Raw genomic sequence first — 26,955 nt, 5'->3', positions numbered from 1 at the left:
GATATTCTAAATTTTGATTTAAAACAAAAAAAGCATTCTAAATTTGCAGGGAAGGGAAAACATCAGTGACATAAAGTTGTTTAATAAATTTGATTTTCATCACCGAATCCACTTGTGAGAGAGCACACAGAATATGATCCTGAGCTCGGCCCCAGGGGGTCCTGTTCTCGTTTTAGGCCATCTTGCATTAATCTTTCAAGTTACTTCTTTGTTCTCATAAAGGATCATCATGGCTCAGCACTGACATTATCCCTTTGTCTTCTGCTTGCTCACTTCTCTAGACTTGTGACTAATTCTTATTCTTTGGTAGAGTCTCTGTTTATTGATCTAAGCTGGTGGTTCCCAAAGGGTGGTTCCCAGACCACATCTGCATTACCTGGAACATGCTAGAAATGTGACTTTGCAGGTCCTAATCCCCACACACCAAATCAGAAACTCTGAGGGTGGAGCCCTGCAATTTATGTTTTAATACACCCTCCAGGTGATTCTGATACACACCCAAATATAAGAACTAAGGATCTAAGCAAACATCCAGCTCCAGAGAAAAGGACCATCTGTACTTCTAAACCTTCAGAATGACATCTAGTTCCCATAGCAATTCTTATCATATTACTCATAACATACTGAATGAGTTATTTGCATACCTTTCATCTCAACTACATAGTAAGTCTTGTAGGGAAAGAATTGTTTCTTTTTTGTATTATAATTTGATCATAGTACCCAACACAGTATCTCCTATACTGCAATAAAGATTGATATGTTCATTGCTAACCATTCGTATGTTGTATGTCCTTGTTGTTTTAACTCTTTATGTTTATCCCTACATATTTCCTCTCATGTTATTTAATATAGTGTTGAGATTACAAATAGGCATGTAGTAAAATGTGGTTACTTTACAGTGACACATAAATTTAAACTGGTGAAATTTTAGTAGAAAGGTAAGCTAAGTGGTTGCTGAGATACAATCTCTTATTAAATGAACAGTTTAACTACATGGTTAAAAAGGCAAAAATTGGAATGTAGCAGAATGTTTTTTCAAAACAGAAATTCCTTTCCACCTTGCTGTTCAAAACATACTTACCTGAGGTGTGACTGTGTGGTCCATCAGATTCTCAGTTAGAGATAAAAGTAATGCATCCAATTCATCTGTAGCATCCTATGAACAATAAAATATATATAGCTGTTGAATGACTAATCATCAAACTACATCTTTTCCATATCCTCTCAACTTACAATTCTGACCCAGCCTTTGTTTGGTGTTAACCTTTAAACAAATAGGGACACTCAGAAATCATGGTTTATTATATTGATTCCATTTTGCTTGGAGGGGAACCTAGATTAGAATCAGAAGTTGAAAAAGTTGAAAAAGCTAAAGTTTTAATGTGGGAGCATCTGGGTGGCTCAGTTGGTTAAGCACCTACCTTTGGCTCAGGTCATGATTTCCCAGTTCTGGAATCAAGCCCTGCACTGGCCTTCCTGCTCATTGGGGAGTCTACTTCTCCCTCTGCCCCTTTGCCCTAACTCATGCTCTCTCTCTCAAATAAATAAATAAAACCTTAAAAAAAATTTTATGTGAATTTTCATTAAGCTACTCTTTTTGGGGAGACAAAACTTGCATAGGGTTAACATTTTTTTGGCTCTTAGCTCTTAGACTAAAAGAAAGAGATAAAAGGTTCAGGACGGGAGAGAGTGAGTAAAGATGATGCCTAAATTCCAAAGACTTCTTTATCCAGATGTACTGGTACTTCACTGTTTGAAAGAGAGTACAGTAGGAGCTTCCCCATAAATGTTCATACTTTTTAATTAGTATTTGAATCACCTAATGAATGATGGAGCTCTATACTACAGAGAAAAGAGAGAGAAAAAGACAAAGAGATAGAGAAAGTAAGTAGGCAGAAAAATTTAAAGAGAATAAAATAGAAAACTCTGGTCTGGAAATAAAATAAGTTTCTAGGATGTAGTCCACATAATAAAAAAGGCCCTTCATTTATACAATCCTATTTCCATCTATCTGGCTTAAGGCTGTGGTCATTCTCCTATTTATGTCTCAACATTCAACTTAATGTGATTCAACTTAATGTAATCACATGTAGGAAAAAATTGTTTTCTCACTGCTCACATCTCTTCCTCTCACGCCACCGTCTCCCACTCTTGTGGCCTGAGGGCCCCCAAACTGTGTATGTGTCACTACCACAGGTATTAAAATTCTCTCTCCCAGTGGAATGTAAGCAGTTTGAAAAAAGAGGCTATGTTTAACTTTTGAATTTTTGAAACTACCATGGTGTCCAGTACATATTATAATATGCAATAAATCTCTGAATTAAATGACCTCTGTTCCAAAAAAATCTCAGTTTCACTTAATTTTTAATGATCAAAGATCATCAATATCTCTTTTTAGAATTTTAATTAGCAGAAAGGAAGCTCCTGATTGGAGATATTTTAGGTTGGATTTTTTTAAACCCAAAAGTCTGAAAAATTATACACCAAATCTTAATTATACATGGTCTTTCAATAGCGGGAATACAGGTGATTCCTAACTTTTTCTTCTCATGAAATATTTGGCGAATTTCTACAATAAATGCATTTATGTAAAGAGCAAAATGGTAAATGTTCATTTGCAAGGATAATTTTTCATTTAACTTGTAAATTAAAACAATCAGGGGATCCCTGGGTGGTGCAGCGGTTTGGTGCCTGCCTTTGGCCCAGGGCACGATCCTGGAGACCCGGGATTGAATCCCACATGGGGCTCCCGGTGCATGGAGCCTGCTTCTCCCTCTGCCTATGTCTCTGCCTCTCTATCTCTCTCTCTGTGACTATCATAAATAAATAAAAATTTAAAAAAATACATTAAAAAAAAACAATGAGCAATGTACTGGGTTTCTATGATTTCTGGACTGGTAAGGGTGTGACAAGGTACAGAAAAGCAGGGACTGCGACGACGAGCTGGTTATACTGTAACACAATGACAGGGTGCTGGTATTTCAAGCAATCAATATTTAGTGCCTACTATGTGCTGTCTACTGTTTGAGACACTAGGGAGGCATAGCCAGCATCAAAAAAACAAAATACAAAGACTAGCTAAAACAAAAAGACCAATGACAGAAAAACTGAAGAAGCAGCCCTGAGATACTCTCATGAGAGATTTGACAATAGGATTCTCTCTAGAAAACTGAGGCTCAATGCTTTTCTCACAGCTTAAGTTCTGGTGTCAGTCAGAAATCACCAGATGTCTGTGATTATACCACAGGACTCAACTCAGTATGGTCTTTGGAGAAACTTTCAAAATTAAGTGTTGTTACCTTAAGAACAGAACCATTTATTGCAGGTGTGGTATGCATCACAGCAAGAGAATCTTCAGGGAAAGGCATATTCTCATTTAATATAGCACTAGAAGAAAAAGATAAATTCAAATTCACATCATGGAGCACCTATACAAGCATAGGGAGCATATTTGAAGAAAGAACTTCAGAAAGAAGAAGAATTCACATAAAGGAAGAAGAAATAACAATTTGTGAGGAGCAGGCCAGCAGTGTTGCATTTACATGCCTTTGTGAGACCCTCCTCCACCCACTGTTTAACAGTCTTCATATCCACAATGGACTCATTCACAGATGGATCAAAATGGTAGACTACTTGCTTCCCTCCTATAATCTCACTGAAGTTCAGAAAAGATTTATCTTAAAAAAAAAAGATACACAAAAAGGGTAGATCAACTGAATGATTTTTAAAAGCTGTTGTTAAATACATGAATGAGAAAACTCAGTGGATTAGAAACTAACCAGAATATCTGAGATATGATAGAATAGTCAGAAAACCACAGAGAGAAGCCCCAAGCTGGAGAAGGCAGAAACACCTTAAGTGCTCCAGATGTTACAAGAGGACTAGCCAGGTGAGAGGATGCCACATAATTTGTTACTAGGCCTGGCAGCAGGAATCACAACAGTGTCTAATCCCAGGTAAGAGAGGCTTCAACACAAGGAAGGAAAGGGAGGGAAATCTAGAGCCAAGACTATCATCCACCAAGATAACATATGCAGGAGGAAATCTCTGAATTAATATTGCTAAAAAGTATGTAAACAGGAGCAGGTCCTGAAGTGTACAAGAAGAATGAAAAAAAAAAAAGAGAGAGAGAAATAAATCCTAGATTGGAAAAGTCAGACATAATTAGTGAAGTGGAAGCTAGGACTGTTTCATCCACAACAATGGGGCAAAAAAAGACAGATGAAAAATAAGAAGGAATAATTACGGGGTGCCTGGGTGGCTCAGTTGATTAAATCACCTGCCTTTAGCTTGGGTCATGATCTCAGGTTTCTGAGATCGAGCCCCGTATCCAGCAACTCCTCAGTGGGGAGCCTGCTTCTCCCTCTCCCTCTGTAGCTCCCCCTGCTTGTGCTTTCTCTCTCTGCCAAATAAATAAATTTCTTTTAAAAAGGAATACTTATGATAGAGAAGTCTTCGAGCTGTTTCAACTGATACTCAACATTCAAAAAGATAATGGTTTATGATTTTCCAGAACTGAAAAAAAGGCATATATAGGTCTTCAGAATGTAAAGCCAGCTTGAACACTAACAAAAAAATTTTTTTAACCTATTCTTAGCAATGAAAATGCAGTAAACATTTTTCCTCAACAATAAGCAGTAAAATGGAAAAGAGAGAAAAAATAACTTTGTGCTTCAGAAAGAAGCAACAGCTCAGAGGAAAGGACTCAATAGAAGCCAAAGTGCACATTAAAAGGAATGAAATATGTCTTATAATGAATTCTCCCACCCTTCAAGAAAAAATTAGTAGAGTTTACACTGCTGCCAAACACAGAAAGGAGATGAAAAGCTTCTGCAGCCATTCTGCTCAGCATGTGTCATGACCCAGCAATTTCACTCAGGTATACACCCTAAAAAATCCTCACAACATGTGTAAGTAAGAACAAGTACATTGTTAATTTGGAACAAACACCGGCCCATTAATAATGAATGAACTGTGCCTGACTTATGTATTGGTAGTTAATGAAGGAAGCATGGATAATTTTATAAATATGTCAGAACAAAAACCAGTGAATTATATACTTTAACAGGTGAACTGCACAGTATTTAAATTTTATCTCAGTAAAGCTGTTACTACAAAAATAAATGATCTGAATAGCCATTTCTCCAAGGTAGAAAAGATACTCAACATTAGTCCTCAGGTAAATGAAAATCAAAACCAAAATGAGACATGCTTCATACTCTCTAAGATGGCTGTAGTTTTATTTATTTTTTTTAATATTTTTTTAAAGACTTATTTATTTATGATAGACAGAGAGAGAGAATGAGAGAGAGAGAGAGTCCTCGATCCCGGGACTCCAGGATCACGCCCTGGGCCAAAGGCAGGTGCCAAACTGCTGAGCCACCCAGGGATCCCCTTGCTGTAGTTTTAAAGATGGAGAATAATGAGCACTGGAAAGGATGTGGAGAAACTGGTACCCACGTACATTACTGGGGGAATTGAAAATGTTGTAGCTGTTTATGGAAGACAGTTTTACAGTTCTTCAAAAAGGTAAACAGAGTTACTACATTGACTGACTCAGGAGTAACCCTCCTGGGTATATAGAGAATTAAAAGCATGTCTACAAAAATTCTTATATATGAATATTCATAACATAATAGTCAAAAAGTGGGAACACCACAAATGCCCATCAATTGATATATGGATAAACAAAATTGGTATATCTAATACAATGGAATATTATTTGGCCCTAAAGAGGAGTGAAGGACCAATGCATGATACAATGTAGATCAACCTTGAAAATATTATGTTAAATGAAAGAAGCCAGATACAAAAGGCCATATATTATGTGATTCCATTTATATGAACTGATCAGAGTAGGCAAATGCAGTATGTGGAGAGACTGCAATGGGTGTGGTGCTTCTTTTAGAAGTGATATAAATGTTATGTTATTAGTGGTAATGGTGTAAAATTTCGTCAGTGTACTAAAAAGCACTGAACTGTATATTTATAAAGGGAAAACAGTATGGTATGGGAATTAAAACTCAGTAAAAAAAGATAAAGGAAAAATGGTCTAAATCTACTACAGCAAAATGTAAAAATGTTACAAAGCTTAATATTTGGTACACAGACAATATATAGTCTCCACAGTTTTGCCTATGCTTGAAATATTTCCTTTTTTTAAAAGGGGGTAGGGGTGCCTGGGTGGCTCAGTTAAGTGGTTGCCTTCAGCTCGGGTCATGATCCTGGGGTCCTGGGATCCAGCCCCATATTGGGCTTCCTGCCTAGCAAGGAATCTGCTTCTCCCTCTCCTTTGCTCCTCCCCCTGCTCATGCTCTCGCTCGCTCTCTCTCAAATAAATAAAATCTTTTTAAAAGTGTATGTGTGCAGGGGGGTTGTTGTATGGCATGGGGACAAAACAGATAACATAAAAGATTAACAGAAAAGGAAAGGTCCAGAAATAGACCCAAGTTTAAACAAGAATTTAGGGGATCCCTGGGTGGCTCAGGGGTTTAGCACCTGCCTTTGGCCCAGGGCATGATCCTGGAGTCCCGGGATCAAGTCCCGTGTCGGGCTCCCTGCATGGAGCCTGCTTCTCCCTCTGCCTGTGTCTCTGCCTCTCTCTCTCTTTCTCTCTCTCTGTCTCTCATGAATGAATACATAAAATCTTTTTAAAAAATGTTTAAACAAGGATATTTTAATACATTTCAAATCGTAGGAGGAAAATAGATCATTTAAAATATCATTAGCCATTTAGAAAAGCAAATCTAGAAGTTGGAGACACTCTAGGTTCTTTCCAGCTTTAAGAGTTTAGGTTCTTGGGCAGCCCCGGTGGTGTAGCGGTTTAGCGCCGCCTGCAGCCCAGGGTGTGATCCTGGGGACAGGGGAACAAATCCCGCATCCGGCTCCTTGCATGGAGCCTGCTTCTGCCTGTGTCTCTGCCTCTCTCTCTCTGTGTGTGTCTCTCACGAATAAATAAATAAAGTCTTTAAAAAAAAAAAAAAAGAGTTTAGGCTCTTTCCAGCTTTAAGAGTTCAATGACACTTGGCAGTCCTTTTTTTTTTTTTTTTTTACACTTGGCAGTCCTAACCCCATTATCCTCAAACCGGCAAAAAAAAAAAAAAAAAATTATCAAGTTCTAAAAGGCTCTAATAATGACAGTATTTAAAATGTGGGCCAACTGATTTACTGAAATTAATTAAAATTCCAGTTTTATCCTGATCACCAATTAGTGTATTTGTTGAATACTAACTATAAAGTCATATATACAAAGCATGCTATATGCTTAAGGGCTATTTTTACTACAATATCTAGAACTGAATATGATTAATCAGGAAATTCCTCATTGAATACGTTTTGAATAACGGGAAAAGTAACAGCATTCATTCATTCAACAATGTTTAGCACTGACTAAGCACAGAACACTGGATATACAGTGATGAACAACAATACAAATTGGCAAAGAGCAGGGGATCAAAGCCTAGCAAAACGAATAAATGGCCTGATACTCATTAAGAAAAAGACAGGCAGAAGGGACTTGGAGAGAAAAGCAAAGAAATTTACTCGAATAATGGCAGAGCCCACAGTAAGAAAAAGTTTCTAAGACCACCATGATAACAAAATGGCACCAGAGTTAAGAGAAATAACATATATTTTTCACCATGAATAAGATTAAAAATATATTTCAAGATTGCTTTAGCTCTGCAGTTTGATTCAGTAAAAGATGGGAATGTAGGAAGACTAATTAGAAGTATCTCCAGATAATCTAAAACTTGGTAGTAAACAGCTATGTAATGGAGTGAAGACAAGTTAAGAAGAGAACAGCAACTTAATTCCATCTAACCCAGACCTGTACCTGTTTGCAGCAGCATCCTGAACATTGGAGTTTTTATGACTTAGTAAGCTATCTTCTCTTGTAACCTAAGAAAATGAAGTCATAAAAAAAATTAAGCATTTGTTGAAGATACTAAAAGTAACAAGAAATTTACACTTCTGGTAAAAAGAGAACTATCACTTTGCTTCAGTTCCAGAGGTTATCATACCTCTGAAGGTATCAGTACTACACCTAGTATGGTCCCATCCCATACCCAAATAATAATCTACACTTCCACTTCAGTAGTATACAAATTCACACCCTTTACTAGACAGCTCTCATTTAAGACACCATGGTGTGTTAGTAAATATATCAGAATCCCAAAAAGATTCAATGCCAGGATTTTTGGAATTTACATGATGAGAAGAAGAAAGAGATGTTAAGTGGTATATTCGGCTTTTTATTTTTCCCTAAAGACAACGAATTTATTAGGAGGAAATTCTAAAATATTTTTCTGAAGAGGTTTTTTTCCTCTAACTTTATTGAAGCATCATTGCATACAGTAAGTGCACATGTTTTAAGGAGTTTGACGAATTCTGAAAAATATATACAGGTGCATAACCAACACCAGAGTCAACATGTGCAACATTTTCACTACCCTATAATGTTCCCTTATGGCCAATGCAACCCCATCAAAAACCTTTACACATGGTAAACAGTGAGCTGTATGTTCTATAGTTTCATATAAATGGACTCACAATACCTATCTTTTTAGAGTCTATTTCTTTAGAATAGCATGAAGTTTTTGAGATTCACCCATGGTGCTACACTAATTCATCCTTTTTATGTGCTGAGTACCATTCCACTGAATGGATATACCACAATTTGTTTATGTTTACCTGCTGATGGACATTTGGCTTGTTTCTAGTTTTTAGCTATTTCGAATAATACTGCTAGGAACATTTGTGTACTGTGTGAGCCTGTTTTCATTTCCCTTGGGTAAATACCTCAGAGTGGACCTGTGTGGTCATGTGGGAAGTACATGCTTAATACATTGTCAAACTCTTCCTCAAGTGTTTATAACATTTTATATCCTTATCAGGAGTGTGCACGGCAGAGCTCCATCATAGCCAACACAGGGATGGTCAGTTTTTAATCCTGGCCATTTTAGTGAATGTGTTTTTCAGCATGAAGTATGATGCTACCTGTAGATTTTTTTCATTGATGCCCTTTCATTATGCTGAAGAAGTGCCATTCTAGTTCTAGTTTGCCATAAGCATTTATCACAAATGGGTACTGATTTCTGTGAAATGCCTTTTCCATATAAATTGAAACAATTTACTTTTTCATATGGTGAACTATAGAGGTTTTTCAATAATAAACCAACTTTTTTCCTAAGGTATATGCTACTTGGTCTATTTTGTTAAGGATTTTTGGGTCTATGTATAAGAGGGGGATTGGTCTATAGTTTCTTTCCTTTTCTTTTTTTTAAAGATTTTAGTTATTTATTCATGAGAGACACAGAGAGAGAGAGAGAAAGAGAGAGAAGCAGAAACACAGGCAGAGGGAGAAGCAGGCTCCTCACAGGGTGACTAATGTGGGACTCGATTCCGGGTCCTGGGATCAGGTCCTGAGCCGAAGGCAGACGCTCAACCGCTGAGCCACCCAGGCGTCCCTATAGTTTCTCTTCATATGAAATCTTTTTCTGGCTTTGGTACTGGGGTAATATTAGTATCATTAAATGAGGTGGGAAGCATTCCCTCCTCTTCTATTTTCTGAAAGAGTTAGTGTGGAACTGTTATTTCTTCCTTAAAAGTTCAACAGATTCAATAATGAGGGCATCTGGTCCTGGATTTTCTTCATGGGAAGGTTTTGAATTATAAAATAAAATCTCTTTTATTTTAGGGCTATTCAAGTTATTTTTCTCTTCTTCAAGTCAAGAAAAATCCAAAAGTGTAAATGAAATGTAAGATAGTGACAATTACTACCATTGCTAATACAACATGTAGCTTCAACATGGGGGATTTCAACACTTAAGTAGATGTTCTTTATGTGCCAGGCACTCACTGCTTCATGTCTTTTACATTTATTATCTTATCCTTATATTCTCCCTTAAGGTAGGTACCACAAATATCCTTTCTTAAACATAATTAAACTGAGGCTCAAAGAATCTAACTTGCTAAGTCACAACACTAGTATGCGGTAGACTAGAAATGTGATTCAAACTCAAGATGTCTGATTCCAGAGTCTGCACTGTCATATTTTATATTTACCTTTTTTTTAAAAAAAAGATTTTATTTATTTATTCATGAGAGACATAGGCAGAGGGAGAAGCAGGCTCCCTGCAAGGAGCCTGATGTGGGACCAGATCCCAGGATTTCAAGGATCACAACCTGAGCCAAAGGCAGAGGCTCAACCACTGAGCCACTCGGGTCCCCCATATTTTATATTTATAGGCAAATATTATGCTTTATGTTTATACTGGGGGGAGAGGATAGATAACTAAAGCATGAACAATATTCCACAAGTCTTGTCAGGTTCTCTTCAAGGCTTTTGCCTTGGGGCAGGATATGGAAAGTGTACCTTCTCAACAACAGGATATTCTGAAATTCTAGTTGATAACATGATTTGGTCAGATGGGCTTCTGTCCTGATTTCAGTCTGGAGTTTAAGAATGAAAGTTAGGGAGCATTAGAACAAACTGACTTTGAGAACATGGATGCCATAAACTTCATGGGGGCTGGTCCCTTCCCAATGCATCCTTCACAATGTCACAGTCAACTCCTTCATCTTGCAACTCTCTCTCTCCTGACACACAACTCTGCCAAACTGAGGGCAGACAGTTGGTGGGGAATAGCAGACTGGTAAAGAAAGACCTAAAACCACAGACTTAGTGTTCATAGGAACCTAAAAATCATTAGATTTTCTGGCTATAAAAGTGGCAAAGATTAGGGACTCACTTCTATAGGAATTTGACTTAAAAAGAAAAAAACACACAATTTCTTATGCCCTATAGGAATGTGGCTTTAAAACAAACCAAAAACTTCTTAGGCCCTCGAAGGTCTTCACTCTCAACTTTTTATCCCATGACTGCCTGTTAATCTAGCTTGTACTTAGACTCAGGAAGGCATCTTGAGCACGTGTCTGGGTGATATTCTCTATCTCCAATCACTAAGTAGATCACTCTTCTTTAACACTCATGTACTTTATGTGTTTTCAGGTCTCTCAGCCTGAAGTCTCTTGTTCTTTTTCCTTCATCAGGACTATCCCCATTAAAGGCAGCTTACCTTGTGCACTGCTTCTACTTGAGCCTTCAAAATGTTACTCTTCAAGTCAGGAGGAACTCTCCTGGCATTTACTCCTGGGCTCTCAATGGCATTATTAAGACATTTCTCAGTCAACTTCATCACCTCCTCCTAGATATTAAAAATATACTGTAAGCAATTCTGGTGGGCTATAATTGTATGGAAATAGGAAAGGGGCCAATGAAAGTTCATATCCAGACAACCAGGAAATCACATATCTTAAGTAGTCCTATCCTATTCCAAGAATAGTCACCTCCCACAGGAGGCTTCAAAGTAAGGTGCAATAATCACAAACATGATACATGAATTGGCAGGGATCTATAGAAATCATATAGCCCAATTTCCTGTCTTTAAAGCAACTGAATGACTACATGATCCAGGATAAATGCCTGAATTAAAGCACACAGGGAGAACATGTGCTGTTTGCTGTCATTTAACTGGATTTTAGATTAGGCCATACACAGGATAATAATCCCTACAATTCTGGTGCTGTCACCAGATAGATGATTTTGTTTAGGGTTATGTTATATAGCCACAAACAGTCACTCTCAGGTACAGACTATGAAAATAATAGAATAAAGCACAGAAAAAAGACCTAGTCAGTGAAGGTCATAATGAAAACTAAATAAATCATTATGAAAAGAAATAAATGGAACAAAGCAAATTAAAAAGTTAGTCTAGGGGTGCCTAGATGGTTCAACTGGTTAAGTGTCTGGCTCTTGACTTCAGCTCAGGTCTTGATCTCAGGGTTGTGAGTTCAAGCCCCACATTTGGGGTCTAGGGCATGGAGACTACTTAAAAAAAAGTAAATTTAAATCATCTGCATTATAACTGATACTTAAGATGAATAACAACAAAAACAATTATTATTATTACTGTGCTTGGTATTTAAGGCTGGTCTAAACAACAAACTCACTCTAAACGTTTTCTTAGTTTTAGAACAGCTTCTGTTCTGTAGAACAGGCTAGCTGGCATGTATGGGACTACACACTACACCATTCTTTCAGATTTGGAGGACTTAATTAACGTGCTTATTCTTATTTGGTGTTTCTCAGTGTGATTTTCACACACCTGCCTCTGGGTGGGACCCTAACATCTGAATGAGGAAGGAGCTTCCCTAGTGATTTTAATATGGAAAGAAGTCTGAGAATTACTGCTTTGTACTAAACTCTATTTATGCCTATGACTGCCTTGTCTTCAGAATGATTCCTACTAATTGCAGGAAGTCCCTAGGTCCTCTTTCAATCATGGCTAGTTTATACAGTATGATCCAGCAACTCCACTTTTGGGTATATGTCCAAAGGAAACAAAATCACTATTCTGAATAGCTATCTGCCCTCCCATGTTCACTGCAATATTAGGCAGTGAAAGTATTAGGCTACTTAAACATCCATCAAAGGATGATGTATTAAATGTGGCGAGTGTACATGTATATATGGAATATTATTTACCTTTAAAAACAAGGATATCTTAGCATAGTGAACACAAATACTGTAATAACTTTGTACTGTGACAGACAATAACTACACTTACGGTGAGCATTTCATAATGCATGTAATTGTAGAATCCCTATGTTGCACATTTGAAACCAATGTAAAATTTGATGTCAACTATACTTCAATTTATTTATTTATTTTTTAAAGATTTTATTTATTTATTCATGAGAGACACACAGAGAGAGAGAGAGAAAGGCAGAGACACAGGCAGAGGGAGAAGCAGGCTCCATGCAGGGAGCCCGACGTGGGACTCGACTGATCCCAGGTCTCCAGGATCAGGCCCTGAGATGAAGGCGGTGCTAAACTGCGGAGCCACCCCAGCTGCCCTCCTTTTTTTTAAACTGAATATATGGGCAAGCCCCAGTGGCTCAGCTCTGCCTATGTCTCTGCCTCTCTCTCTCTCTGTCTCTCATGAATAAATAAATAAATAATCTTTTAAAAATAATAAAAATAAAAATTATTTTTTAAAAACCTGCAACCTGCCCCAACAATATTAGTATCTTTAGTAACTATTCTTCAAGCTGAAATAATCAAGGGTAGCAGAATATTTGCCCCCAAAATACGCCACTTTGGCATAAAAATTTTTTTTTAATTTTTTTTTAAGATTTTATTTATTCATGACAGACAAGAGAGAAAGAGGCAGAGACAGAGGGAGAGGGAGAAGCAGGCTCCATGCACGGAGCCCGATGTGGGACTCGATTCCGGGACTGCAGGATCTCACCCTGAGCAGAAGGCAGATGCTCAACCCCTGAGCCACCCAGGCGTGGGATAAAAATTATTTTGAGCTTAACTAACAAGAAGCAGAGACAAAAGTTTTCTGCTCCACACCACCACACCCCCCATTTGCCTTAAAGCAAAAAATAAATTCAAAGGTGCCCCTCCTCCCCTCTACCTGGAAGGACGAAGGTTAATCCCTGAATACTCCAGACCCTTCTCAATGAAAAGCAAGTGATTAAATCTGCATAACAACTTTACTCTTGTTTATCAGGTTTACCATGTAATCTCCCCATAACTGGCCTCCCCTACATCTTTCTTTTGAGTCTAGCTGAAGATGGTATTTAAGCAGGAATTCTAAGCTCACTCTGAAAGTTACTCATTTTTCCCTTGGTGTTTCCCTTATATTACATTAACTATATATATGTTAATTAAACTTGTTTTTCTCTTGTTAATCAGTCTTTGGTGACAGGGATCTCAGCCAAGAACTCAAGAGGTTCCTATTATTGCCAAATAGGAAATATTTGGCTTTGTATTCATAAAAAGTATAATTTTTATTTACTCATTACATGATATATAACAGCTCATTGATCCCTGGAGAAATATGGCCTTTGTACAGCCAAGGTCTGAAAACTGCTTCCATTTCCTAAAGGAAGTTAAAACTATTACCATACCTTCTGTGTCCAACTTGGGGGCAAACATAAAAAAAGTTACTTGTAGAAGCAACTAAAATGAGTCACTTATGTCAAGGATAAATATGGAGACAGTCAACGTGGGTGCCCAAAAGAAACCTAACAAGAATTTATAGTTCTCAGAAACCAGCAGAGAACACCGGACAACCTCTAAATGCCAAATCTGTCCACCTCTGGACTTACTTGTTTCCCTGACTTAGCTACCCTGATCCAAATAAGAAAGAGGACCGCCAAAGCAACGAATCAGTTGGAAAAAAAAAAAACAAAAAACTTTCATATTTGTGCCATAAAAAACCCTTAGTCTGTAGGATGCCTGGGTGACTCAGCGGTTGAGCATCTGCCTTTGGCTCAGGGCCTGACCCTGGGGGTCCCCAGATAGAGTCCCACATCGGGCTCCCCACAGGGAGCCTGCTTCTCCCGCTGCCTAATGTCTCTGCTTCTCTCTCTGTCTCTCTCATGAATGGATAAATAAAAAATCTTTAAAAAAACAAAAACAAACAAAAAACCCTTACTTATAGTCTGTGAGCAATTCAGAACTCATTGCTCCTGCAGCCTTGAGATCTCTGGCTTGCAGGTTGCAATGCTTAGAATAAACTCTTTTTTTTTTTTTCCTCTGTTTTAATCAATGTGCCAAGTTTTGTTTTGGAGATACATCTTGGTTATACCCTAAAAGGGTATAAGTCTGGATACAAGGGGATCCCTGGGTGGCACAGCGGTTTGGCGCCTGCCTTTGGCCCAGGGCGCGATCCTGGAGACCCGGGATCGAATCCCACATCGGGCTCCTGGTGCATGGAGCCTGCTTCTCCCTCTGCCTGTGTCTCTGCCTCTCTCTCTCTCTCTCTGTGACTATCATAAAAAAAAAAAAAGTCTGGATACAAGCAAATCATGTGGTAGCAAATCATAATCCACGAGCCAAATCTAACCCACCACCTGTTTTTGTATATAGTTTACTGGAACACAGTCATGCTCATTCCTATATGGTTGCTTTTATGCTACAATGCAAGAGTAGTCCTAACAGATTGTATGGTTGGCAAGACTAAAATATTTATTATCTGACCCTTCACTGAAACAGCCTGCCAACTTCTAGTCAAGAGAACACAATCACCATATCTTATTTTTAATTGTTTACCCTAAAGAGACTAGTTGTTAAAGGCCATGCCACCTGCACCCACTAATAAATGCAATTTAACTTTTGTTACTTTAAGCATTTTTGTAAAGATTAAAATCTTTACTTAAAAGTAATCTCTACACTCAACATGGGGCTCAAACTCACAACTCTAAGATCAAGAGTTGCATGCTCCACCAACTAAGCCAGCCATGCACCCCAGCCATGCTTTAAACAGTACTTTTTTGAACTGCTGATTGAAGAAGAAGAAAAAAATAATTCCCTAAAATGAAATTTGGAGATTAAAAAAAATCTTGGAATTGCCTCAGGTAATTAGGAGGATGAAGGTAATTTGAAAAATCTATAGACCTTGATACAGCATAGGCCCTAAAAGATTTCAAACACATAGGTCAAGCACAGAAACTGTGACTGTGTTTCCAAAAGGAGGAGATACCAAAAGAGGGAAGAATTCCCACAATGACATTTAGTCACAGCATTTCAAGATTGGAAGGAATAATCAGTTTCTCCAACCATCAAGACTCCAAAATGGGGCAGCCTGGGTGGCTCAGCGGTTTAGCATCAAGTTCAGCCCAGGGCATGATCCTGGAGACCTGGGATCAAGTCCCAACTCAGGCTCCCTGCATGGAGCCTGCTTCTCTCTCTGCCTGTGTCTCTGCCTCTCTCTCTCCTCTCTCTCTCTGTCTCTCATGAATAAATAAAATCTTTACCAAAAAAAAGAAAAAAGACTCCAAAATGTGGTTAATTGGTATGCACCCCCCCCCCCAGTTCCACCTGAGGAACTGCCCATGCTGGAGAACATGCTTTCTTGGGAATCCCATACAATTTGGAAATTATTGTTACAAAATGCCTTTTTTTTTTTTTTTTAAGATTTTACTTTTAAGTAATGTCTACACCCAATGTGGGGCTCAAACTCACCACCCCAAGATCGAGAGTCAAACGCTCTCCAACTGAGCCAGCCAGGTGCCCCAGGAAACTCTTCTATCAAGGTGAAATCTGCACACCTCTAACATACTCAGTGACCTTATCTCTTCTCTGAGGCTGTTAAAAAAACAGGTTATATTAATTCCTCTTTCACATAATACCTCTTCAGATACCTAAAATGCTATTTCCTGGGATTACTAATCCTTAGTTATAACAGCTTCAAGAGCCTTCAACCATACAGTTCTTTCTCTTCTCAAACTGCTTTAGTTTCCTAAATCATTTTTGAAGAGTGGTACTCAGAAATGACTGTAATATGTTTGGATCTTCCTTTTTATTTTTTAAAAAGATTTTTATTCATTTGAGAGAGAGCACGTGCATGCACACACACATGAACGGGGAAAGGGCAGAGGGAGAAGCAGACTCCCCGCTGAGCAGGGAAACCAACTGGGGCTCAATTCCAGGACCCCAGGATCATGAACTGGGCCCAAGGCAGACACTTAACCGGCTAAGCCACCCAGGTGTCCCTGGATCTTCCTTTTTAAATCCTTTCAGTTAATACAATATAGCTGACAGTCACACTTCAAACACATTTATATATTCTCAAAATATTTTTTTACACATGCTTGTGTTATATTCTACCTCTTTATCCTAATCCTATATTTGTGTCTGACTTAAAATATATGTTCTTAAATCCAGTCCATCATTCCAGCCTGTCCATCTTTATGGATCCTGATTTTGCCTTTCAAAAAACTATTACTTCCTGGCTGTTTTCATCTGAAAATTCTACTATTATAGGAAATATGTTATAGGAAGGGTCACTGGAGAAAACCACTTGCAATATTTCTATGGGGCTTGATGGGACAGATCTAAGTTTCTTGACAGCCAAGACTTTGTCATTCTTCGGTGGATTCCACAAAATATTTCATTAGTTTATCTTACAAAGAGTAAACAATAAACATGTTTGTAGAAATGAATAAAGTGTATTGGAATGTCAAGTTATTGCATCAATCCTGGATAATGCAGGTCTCACATGGTATAAGATCTCTTTAAAATGGGTTCTCAAGAAATGAGTTTAAAGTCAACTCTGCTGCAAGTAGTGCTAGTCTAAGCCTAACATGGCTTAGACCTTCTCAGTTACACAAATTCTTGGAGCTAATCATCCAAACCTTATACTTTGTTTTAGAACAATGTATTTTATTTACAGGTTTTTCATCCTAAGATTACTTTAGTTAGGAAAGCTGATTATTAAGATTAATTTGCATTTCCTAAGCAAACATGAACTACTGATGGTAGAGGTAATCAGACTGGATTAAAAATGTGTCATATAAATAAAGCATGAATCAACTTTTATACAACACTCCAGTTGCAAAGATAGAAGTAGTCCAATATCTTAGTTTTTATTTTTAGTACAGCACTGAATTCTTTCTTGTTATTCCTGCTTGCCACTGAGTAAGTTCTTACTAGGTATTAGCTATTATTTTTCCTACTTATGTGAACCCCAGAATGTTCCTTGACAGCACATTGTCCTTTACCTAACCCATTCTTACTCTCCCTTTCCTATCCTGAACTCTTCTTCTTTTTTCAAGGCTTCAAGAGTAATTTAACAGATTCTTTGCTTTGGAGGCTCAGTTATAAAGAGATATGCAGGGAATTTTACTAAAGAAGCACATAGCTGTTCAGTGGATTTCCATGAACTCCCTTCCAGTGTAACAATCACTTCTCTTCCCCCCACCCTACACCCACCAAGATTCACCAGTCATCATTCTCCTTCAGGATCATTCCAGTACTCCATTAAATTTTTCTCTAATTAATTGCTAACAATCTACAGCTTTCATCCAAAGCTTTCAATTAACTTTTCTGTCTCTGACCCTGTGTTCTGCTACCTACAGATAGTAAAACAACTGACAATATGAAAGCAAACACACAAATATAATGGAAAATTACTAAGGGATCAAGAAAATGAGTCTTTCTGGAATTTAATCAGCTTCTAAAAGACATCTCTAAGCAAAAACATACTAGAAAAAGAAAACAAAAAAAAATTTGGATTCAAAGAATAGCTTAAACAATGACAAGAAAGAAGAAAATCACTCTCTAGATCATACTGGCCTCTGAAGAAATTCCAGTTAGTTATCCAATATATGAAACAGCACTGCAAATCAGCTGGTCCCTTTTCCCTCTTTAAAATCAAAACAAAATTCATTCAGCAGATCCTTGTTACCTATGGTCTATGTATAGAGAAAAAAGGGTCTTTCCAGATCATTATCTAAAATTTATTCTTCCATTCAGTAGGGACATCTAGTAGTAGATACAATGAATTATTTTTATCTTATTTGATTTACTTTATTCCTATAAGTCATTTAAGAAAAAATTTAAATTACACTCAATTAACTGAAGTTTAATTGGTTAAATCAGTATGCACCCCCCATGCCACACCTAAAACTCCAAGGACACAGAGTGGTGAAAGTTATGAAGGATGAAGTTGAAGTATCTCAAGTTCCATTCTTTTCCCTATTTATATGACAGAGTAGCTCCCTTTTGAACAAATCCTTCTATAATTGATTTTAATTTACTTGAGAGAAAGAGAGAGTATGCACATGGGGAGTGGGGAGAGACTGAGAGGAGAGAGAATCCCAACCAGCCTCCCTACTTAGCTCAGACCCTGACTCAAGGCTTGATCCCAGAACTCTGATTTCAGGACCTGAGCTGAAATCAACAGTCAGATGCTCAAATGACTGAGCCACCCAAGTGCCTCAAATCCTTCTGTAATTTCAAAAGGCTGTCACCTTCACCTACATCAAGACCCACTGAACAAAATTAAGGACAGGCTGAATCAAAATGACAAGTTTAAAGCAGCTACAACACTTTGCATGCATGTTTAAAAACACTTAGGAGATGACCTTACAGTTCTTATCACTGCCCAAGTTTCTTCCTTTCCTCCTGAACATCCACAAATTGTGCTTTTGAAATAGGTCTGTAAGAGGTCGGCACACACACATTCCCCAGCAAAAGAAAAGAGAAAGTATCAGCGTTGGAAGGCAGAGATTTCTAGGAGATCTGGAGATGTGCAGATATACGAAGGAGAACTCTGAATACCTGGTTGTTGATGTTGACATCAATGTTGGGACGAGGGGATGGCAATGGACTACTTTCCATCTCAAGGTGTTTGAGCTTCTGTGAGGCATCTTTTAATGCTGAGAAAAAATGGCAACATGGCCTCTTAGGCAGGCTGTCAGAACTGTGTGAAGGTATACACTTAAGGTTTTTTCCCAACATATTACCAACAATTAAATGGAATAATCCATATGACCACAGGATAAATATATTTTCTTTCTACAACTAGGTAACTATTAATTTAAGAGTTAACCTAAATTGTAAGAATATTGCCTTGTATCTATACCACTTGTAGAAAGCCACTAGATATGGAATCTCAATAGCATGTGTGATTAAGTAGGCTTACAAGCCAAAAGATAAGAAAAGGCAGAGAACACCTGTGACATGATCCTTCCATTACCACAATGCAAGCTCCTCCTTCCAAACCTCAGTACTTTGCCACTTTATTTCCTTGGCATTGACTATACTCTGCTTAAAACTACACTTCTGTGGTGCAAACAGATGAAAGACATATATTTATTCATTCACTGATTCAACTGAGTACATATTGATAACACAAGATGTGATATAGGACAAGCCCTTTGTCTTTATTATGTTTTGCCTAGCTGAAAAACACATTACAAATAAATTTCTCTAACCATTGAAAGAAAAGATAATATATTAAGCACAATTCAGCTTTAAATGAATTCTATTTAAATTAACCCTTCCAGGGGTGCCTAGGTAGCTCAGTAGGTTAAGCATGTGTCTTTGCTCAGCATGCTCAAACATGCTCAGGTCACTATCCTGGGGTCCTGGGATCAAGCCCCACGGCTGGCTCCCTGCTCACCGAGAGGTTACTTCTCCCACTCCATCTGTCCTTCACCCCCCCCCATTTGTTCTCTCTCCCTCAAATAAATAAATAAAATCTTAAAAAAATTAACCACTAATAATCTTATTTTGCAGGGATGAATTTGGTTAAATTTTTACACTGTCACTTGACAAAAAAAAAGCTGTTGAATGCCTAGTAATTTCTAGTTAATCCAGTAGAAAGGAGGGAAAAATGATGAAATCACTTTCTCCTGGTCAAAGAGATCTTATAAAAGTGTCCATTAATTAACTCAGCGAATCACTGTCTTGGCTACACATTACAATCAGATGTGGAGCCTTTAAGGAATACTGATTCCCACAGCTGATCCTAGAACCATGATAACAGAACTTTCAGATATAGTTTTCTGGTACTGGTAGTTTTTAAAACTTTACACGTAATTTTAATGTACAAAACTGAGAATCATGAATTCAACACTGATCTTCACAAAATCTTCCATACTAATTTACATACTTTTTTTTAAGAAGGAAAAGGAGAGGGGTAGAGAGAGATTGTTAAGTAGGCCCCATACTCAGTGTGGAGCTCCATCTCAGGTGAGATCATGACCTGAGCCAAAATCAAGAGTCAGATACTTAACTGACTGAGCCACCCAGGTGCCCTCATTTACATACTTAATTGCCATCTCCTGGCAATGCTTCAAATTATGCAATACTAAATTTTAACATGATGATGTTGAGACCACAAATACTTTAGCTTATGCTTATAAATTAATACCCCAAAAATTAATACCCCAAAACTTAGGTTTTGGGGGGTTTTCTGGTTGAAATAAAGCTTTTTATGCTATTACTGTTTGGCTGAGGAACATCCTAAAAAAATAGGATAAGCTGTTTTTTATATTTTAACTTCTTACCTATGTGAATCAGGATTTTGACATTACAGCCAAAAGAAAATACAGAATAAATTGGACACCAGGATTATAAGATGTTCTTTTTTTTTTAATATTTTAAATTCAATTTGCCAACATATTGTAAGGCCTTAATTCTTAATATCAAAACACACTATTTTCACTGAATGACTTTGAACAAATATTATAAACCTGAACTGGAGTAAGTTTAATTAATGAAACCTCCACACTACACAATAATTTTTTCTGCCACAACTTCAATGTCGTATTTAAGCTCTGCTTTGAGTACCTTCTGTAAGCTTTGCACAGTGGCAGTTTCAGAGCCAATGACGTTTTTTCCAGGGTGCAATTATTGCCAATTAGGTACCTTCTGTAATGAGGGGGCTCACTCAGTGTTAGGTATCTATTTCTGATATATGGCAGAGAGATTTTTAAAAGTCTCCTATATACGGATTCTAATGCTTCCCTACTCTTTGAAGTTCCTGATCCAAGATTCACCAATAAAGCACAATAAATTCTTTGATACATCAGGCTTGGAGAGTTATTATACATATTTGGAGACTTATTATACATCTTATTTGTTCCTTTCCTAGGCATTTTCCTAGTTCATTCTACCATGTTCTCCAAAACCAAAACCATCTCCTGGAAAGTATATACTAAATAAATGCTGTTTGCTAAAACTATGCTGTGGCAGCACTAAAAGAGAAGAAAAAAATTTTTTTGTAATTCATATAATGGATACAAAATGGAATGTATATATAAAATCAATATTGCCATCTCTACAATAGGAAGATTACTTTTATTTTAACCCTGGAAATATTCTGTGTTAAGCTAGTCCTGCTTATGGCTAAAAACATTTGCTTCACTTTGTATTTGTAATGATTACTTAAGGAACAAAGGGACAAACTAATTACCAGTAGTACTTTAGCATGTTCCATTAACCAGAAGCACTGAATAACTTTCCATTAACATTTTCTATTCTAAGTTATTACATACTGTTGCTGTATTCTATGCTCTTCAGACAACCACATATTCACTGGCAGTTCCCTATGAGCTGTTTAAGGGTGGTGTCCGACATTAGTGATAGAAATCAAAATTGGGAATGGTCATATAAATACGAGTTGCTTTTAAATGAACACACATTACACTGATATTTAATAGAAAGCTCCTGTCTAAAGGTAGTTTATACTTTAATATCAAACCAAATTCACAAATACATAGATATTTTCAATTTATTGTTCCTTTTTAACTTTTTAAAAAGTTAAGGAAAGCAGCACCCCTCCTGGATTATTTATTTTTGCGGTCAGGGCAACAACAGTCCTCATTGATAACAAAATACTTTCTAGGAGCTAATGGAATACCCAAACATTTATTAAATCCTGTAATACAGAAAATCTTTATGGAAACATTTTTCTTTCTCTTAATTTTCACTCAAAGTAAAAAGTAAGTTTGAAAATCTGTAAATGTTTAATAACTTATAAATGATACAAATGTTTAATTGTCCCAATTATATGATCTTAACTATTTCAATGGACACTCAAGCCAAAAAGAAGGCATAACTATTCTCCATTAAATTTTAAAATTCAACTATTGCATAAAATATGCTTGAAGTAACAGATTTAAATAGCTCATTTTAAAGGGATGTAAAATAAAAACTTGTCCTTGATGTTATATAGAACATCTATACTTACTCCCGCATTCCTCTTTAGTTCCCTCCAATCCGGTTTGCCTGGTGATTATGTTAACTTCATCTGGCGCTTGGGCTATTTCCAGAGTGTCAGGTGCCCCAATTACATCATCAATGGTTGTTTCCAGTAAGTCTGGGCTATCTAGCAAATCAATATTCAGAGGCAAGCTGTAAGGGTGAAAGAAAACTAACTTAGACCAAGAAATTTATCATGAATTGAAAAACTAACAAAAATATCTGTTAAAAAAAAAAAATCTGTGTAAGAGTTCACATCCCAACTGGTTTAGTCATATGTCAAACCCTTGGGCAGACTTCTTTTCCGGCAAAAAATGGTGCAAAAAGGGACTAGATTTAGCATCCCTCCCCACTTAAATAACCTACAGGGGTTAAAAAAGAAACTATTTTCAAGATATTTAGACCTCAGATAACACAAAAGATTCAGGACACAAAAAAGGTAAGCCCTATGGTAGCCTCAAGAGAATTTCCATGCAAGTGGTGCAGAGAAGATGAAATGAGGCAGAACATGGAGGACTCCCTTAGCTGAGAGTCTAAAATGTGTGAAGGCAGTTAGAGTTTATGGAATAGAGTACCAGAAGGGAGAGAGCAGCACTTCAAGGAGAAAATCTTGAGGATCTGCAGAGCAATGATCAGAGAGTATGTGTGAGGAAACTCCCTGAGGCTGGGGAAAGAGCCATCCAACAGGATTTCTTCTCCCCGTGTGACTGAGGAAAGAACTAGTAGTACTCACAGTGGGTCACAGTGCCTGTTTCCACACACAGACTGTAAAAACACATAATTCACAAGGCACTGAATATTGAGAAAGGTCTTGCCTCAGTAGTGGAGAATAATTAACCTAGACTGAGCAAGACAACACACTCACCTAAGACATCATGAAAGTAAGACCTGAAAGGATCAAACTGTTTCCAAGTAACAACTTTATCCTAAAACAAACCTCAAGATTTAAAGGAATATAAAATTATCTAGCATCCAACAAAGCAAATTTTAGGTATCCACTGAAAGATTACCAGAAATGCAAAGAGGGAGAAAAAAGCTCTTAAATATTTAAGAGAATAATCAATTAATAGAAACTAATGTTAAAATTAATAAAGACATTAAAACAGTTATAACTGTATTCCATATGTTCACAAAGTTAAACAGAGACAGAAAATATAAAAGACTCAAATCAAACTTCTTGAGATAACGGAGATGAAAAATATATTAAATGGGATTGACAGCAGATTTGACATTAGAAAAGGTGCTGAATTTGAAAGCACAGCAATAGAAACTATACAAAATAAAACATCACAGAGAAAAAAGAATCCCCCCAAAATGAAAAGATATCAGTTAGCATCTTCAAGCAGTGTATTGTACGAATAACTGAAGTCCCAAAGTGGCAATGAGACCAAACAAATTTTTAAAGAAATAATGGCTGAAGTTTTTCTAAATTTGATGAAAACCATAAACCCATATATCCAAGAATCTCATCAAACCCTAAACACAAGCAATATGAAGAAAACTACACCAAAGCACATCATAATCAAACTGCTTAAAACCAATGATAAAAAGAAAATCTTAAAAGCAGCCTAAGACATTATATATTCAAAGGAATAAAGATAGATGACAGCAGATTTCTCATCAGCAATAACGCAAACTAGAGAGAAGGGGGTACATTTTGAAATTGCAGAAAGAAAAAAGTATCAACCCAAATTTTATAACCAGGAAAAAAAAAGCTTATTTAAAAAACAAAGGAAAAGTTAGGCATACATCAAAGGAAAACAAAAAGCATACATCCACAAAAAAATGTGTACATAAATGTTCACAGCAGCATTATTCATTAACAGCCAAAAAATGGAAGCAACTCAAAAGCCCATCAACTGAGGCATGTATTAAAAAAAAAAGGTGGCTGGGATCCCTGGGTGGCACACCGGTTTGGCGCCTGCCTTTGGCCCAGGGCACAGTCCTAGAGTCCCAGGATGGAGTCCCGCGTTGGGCTCTCGGCATGGAGCCTACTTCTCCCTCTGCCTGTGTCTCTGCCTCTCTCTCTCTCTATCATGAATAAGTGAATAAAATCTTAAAAAAAAAAAAAAGGTGGTATAACCCCAGAATGGAATACTAATCAGCAATAAAAAGGTGTGAGGTACTGATGACATGTGCTACAACACGGATGATCCTTGAAAATATGATGTGAAGGGGGAAAAGCCAGACACAAAAGACTGCCTAGGAGTCTATTTATATGACATGTCCAGAACAGGCAAGTTCATAAAGACAGAAAGATTTGTGGTTGCCAAGGGCTGGAGGAGGAGTCAGGGCAGAGTGCAGACTTGACTGCTGTGGTGTAAACCATGGAAATTAAGATTCAATATTAAGTGCTGCCTTGATACCTTGGGCCTCACAGGGCACCAAATGCCTAATCAAGTGTTAACCAGATACACACCCCCACCCACGAGCCAGTAGAAAAGATCCCAGGGCACCTGGCTGGCTCACTCACTAGGGCATGCCATTCTTAATCCTGAGGTTTGAGTTCAAGCCCCACACTGGGTATAGAGATTACTTAAAAATAAAATCTTAAAAAAAAAAGTTCCCCATCTAACTATACCAACCACATTATTCCTGATTCTTAACTTAATGAGTTTTACTTTCTTGCCAGCCCATGAGATTATTCAAACAAGCAATCACATCTTCTGGTGGGAAGCAGGGGTGACTTTATTCTCATCCTATTACTACAGAGCCTGCCTCCCACAACTCATGCTTATTCACTTTGCTCCCAAGTAGAACACTCATGTGACCCTGTATATGTTGTGAGGCTTTCCCCTCCCTTGAGCTAGGAGTATATGTGACTAACAAATTACTGTCCATCTCATCTCTCTAGTGTTGGGTATTGTATGTTCAGCTATTCTGTAGTATTTAGGACAGAAGATCCCTCCCCTATAAAAGAGTGAGTAGGAATTGATCAAAACAACTGTTAAAGGGCATAGGGTTTCTTCAAGGGGGACAAAAATGTCCTAAAATATAACTGTAATAAAGGCTGCACAATCCTACAAATGTACTAAAAACAAGGAATGTATGCTTTAAATGGTGAATGCTATGTGAATTATATCTTAATAAAGCAATAAAAAAGTCAAAATACAAAAGAATTCATGAACAAAAGATTTGCACTAAAAAAACATTACTTTGAACTAAATGAAAATGAAAGGATAACATTCAAATTTGTAGGATGCCACTAAAGTGATACTTAGAGGAATATTTATAGGACTAAGTATCTCTAATAGAAGAGAGTGCCTTGGTGGCTCAGTTGGTTAAACATCTGCCTCTGGCTGGGGTTGTGATCTTGGGGTCCTGGGATCAAGTCCCACATCTGGGGGACCAGTGGACCAGGGAGCCTGATTTTCCCTCTCCCTCTGTGTGCTACTCCCCCTTATCATGTGTGCTCTCTCCCTCCCTGTCAAATAAATAAATAAAATCTTTTAAAAAATTTCTCGCATCAGTGACCTGAGCTTATACTTTGATAAACTACAAAGAGAAGGGCAAATTAAATGCAAAGGAAGAGGAGGGCAGAAAATAATGAAGTTCAAAAAGAGAAAACAACAGAGTAAATGGGTTAAAACAAGAGCTAGCCTTTGAGAAGCTCAACATAATTGATAACCTCTAGCTAAACTGGTAAGGAAAAAATAATACATATTTACCAATATGAGGAATGAGAAGGGTGACATCACTACAGATCCTACATATATTAAAATGGTATATGAGAGGCACCTGGCTGGCTCAGTCATAATCTTAATCTTGCTGTCATAGTTTCAAGCCCGATGTTGGCCAGAGTATACTTTAAAATAAATAAATGGGGGCACCTGGGTGGCTCAGTCAACTGGACATCTGCCTTCAGTTCAGGTCATGCATGATCCTAGTGTCCTGGATTGAGCCCCGCATCAAGGTCCCTGCTCAGTGGAGAGTCTGCCTCTGCCTCTGCCTCTCCCTCTGCTTGTGATCTCTCTGTCAAACAAATAAAATCTTTTATAAAAATTTTAAAAAACAGGGCAGCCCTGTGGCGCAGAGGTTTAGCACTGCCTGCAGCCCGGGGTGTGATCCTGGAGACCCTGGATCGAGTCCCGTGTCAGGCTCCCTGCATGGAGTCTGCTTCTCCCTCTGCCTCTCTCTGTGTGTGTTTCTCATGAATAAATAAATAAATAAAATTTAAAAATTTAAAAAAAATTGTTTTTAAAATAAAATAAGGGAACATTAGCAACTTTATGCCAATAAATTCAACAACTTAGATGATATGGAAAAACTCCTTGAAAGGTACAAACTACCAAAGCTTATTCCAGAAGACAGACAAAATCTGAATAGACACGTACAAGAAACTGAATTAGTAATTAAAAATCTCACAAAGAAAAAGTCAGGCCCAAATG

General features: G+C 37.5%; 1 protein-coding gene across 4 annotated transcripts in view; it reads right to left on the bottom strand.

The window, feature by feature from the left end:
• Window positions 1–26,955, bottom strand: part of EPB41L5 (erythrocyte membrane protein band 4.1 like 5) — a 144,334-nt gene that overhangs the window by 15,065 nt on the left and 102,314 nt on the right. For 3 of the 4 annotated variants that reach the window (XM_055315838.1, XM_055315840.1, XM_055315839.1), the window contains exons 17-22: window positions 22,557–22,720; window positions 19,139–19,236; window positions 11,079–11,207; window positions 7,835–7,899; window positions 3,300–3,387; window positions 1,082–1,156 (exon numbers count right to left, since the gene is read on the bottom strand). In XM_055315838.1, the coding sequence (XP_055171813.1) occupies window positions 1,082–1,156; window positions 3,300–3,387; window positions 7,835–7,899; window positions 11,079–11,207; window positions 19,139–19,236; window positions 22,557–22,720 (619 nt within the window). The remainder of the gene's footprint in view (window positions 1–1,081; window positions 1,157–3,299; window positions 3,388–7,834; window positions 7,900–11,078; window positions 11,208–19,138; window positions 19,237–22,556; window positions 22,721–26,955) is intronic. The other variant, XM_055315841.1, reaches the window with a different exon arrangement.

This window comes from Nyctereutes procyonoides, unplaced genomic scaffold (assembly GCF_905146905.1).
Source record: "Nyctereutes procyonoides isolate TBG_1078 unplaced genomic scaffold, NYPRO_anot_genome, whole genome shotgun sequence".
NCBI classification, from domain to species: Eukaryota; Metazoa; Chordata; class Mammalia; order Carnivora; family Canidae; genus Nyctereutes; species Nyctereutes procyonoides.
The sequence above is the reverse complement of the archived record's forward strand: the minus strand, read 5'-3'. Positions and strand labels throughout refer to the sequence as shown.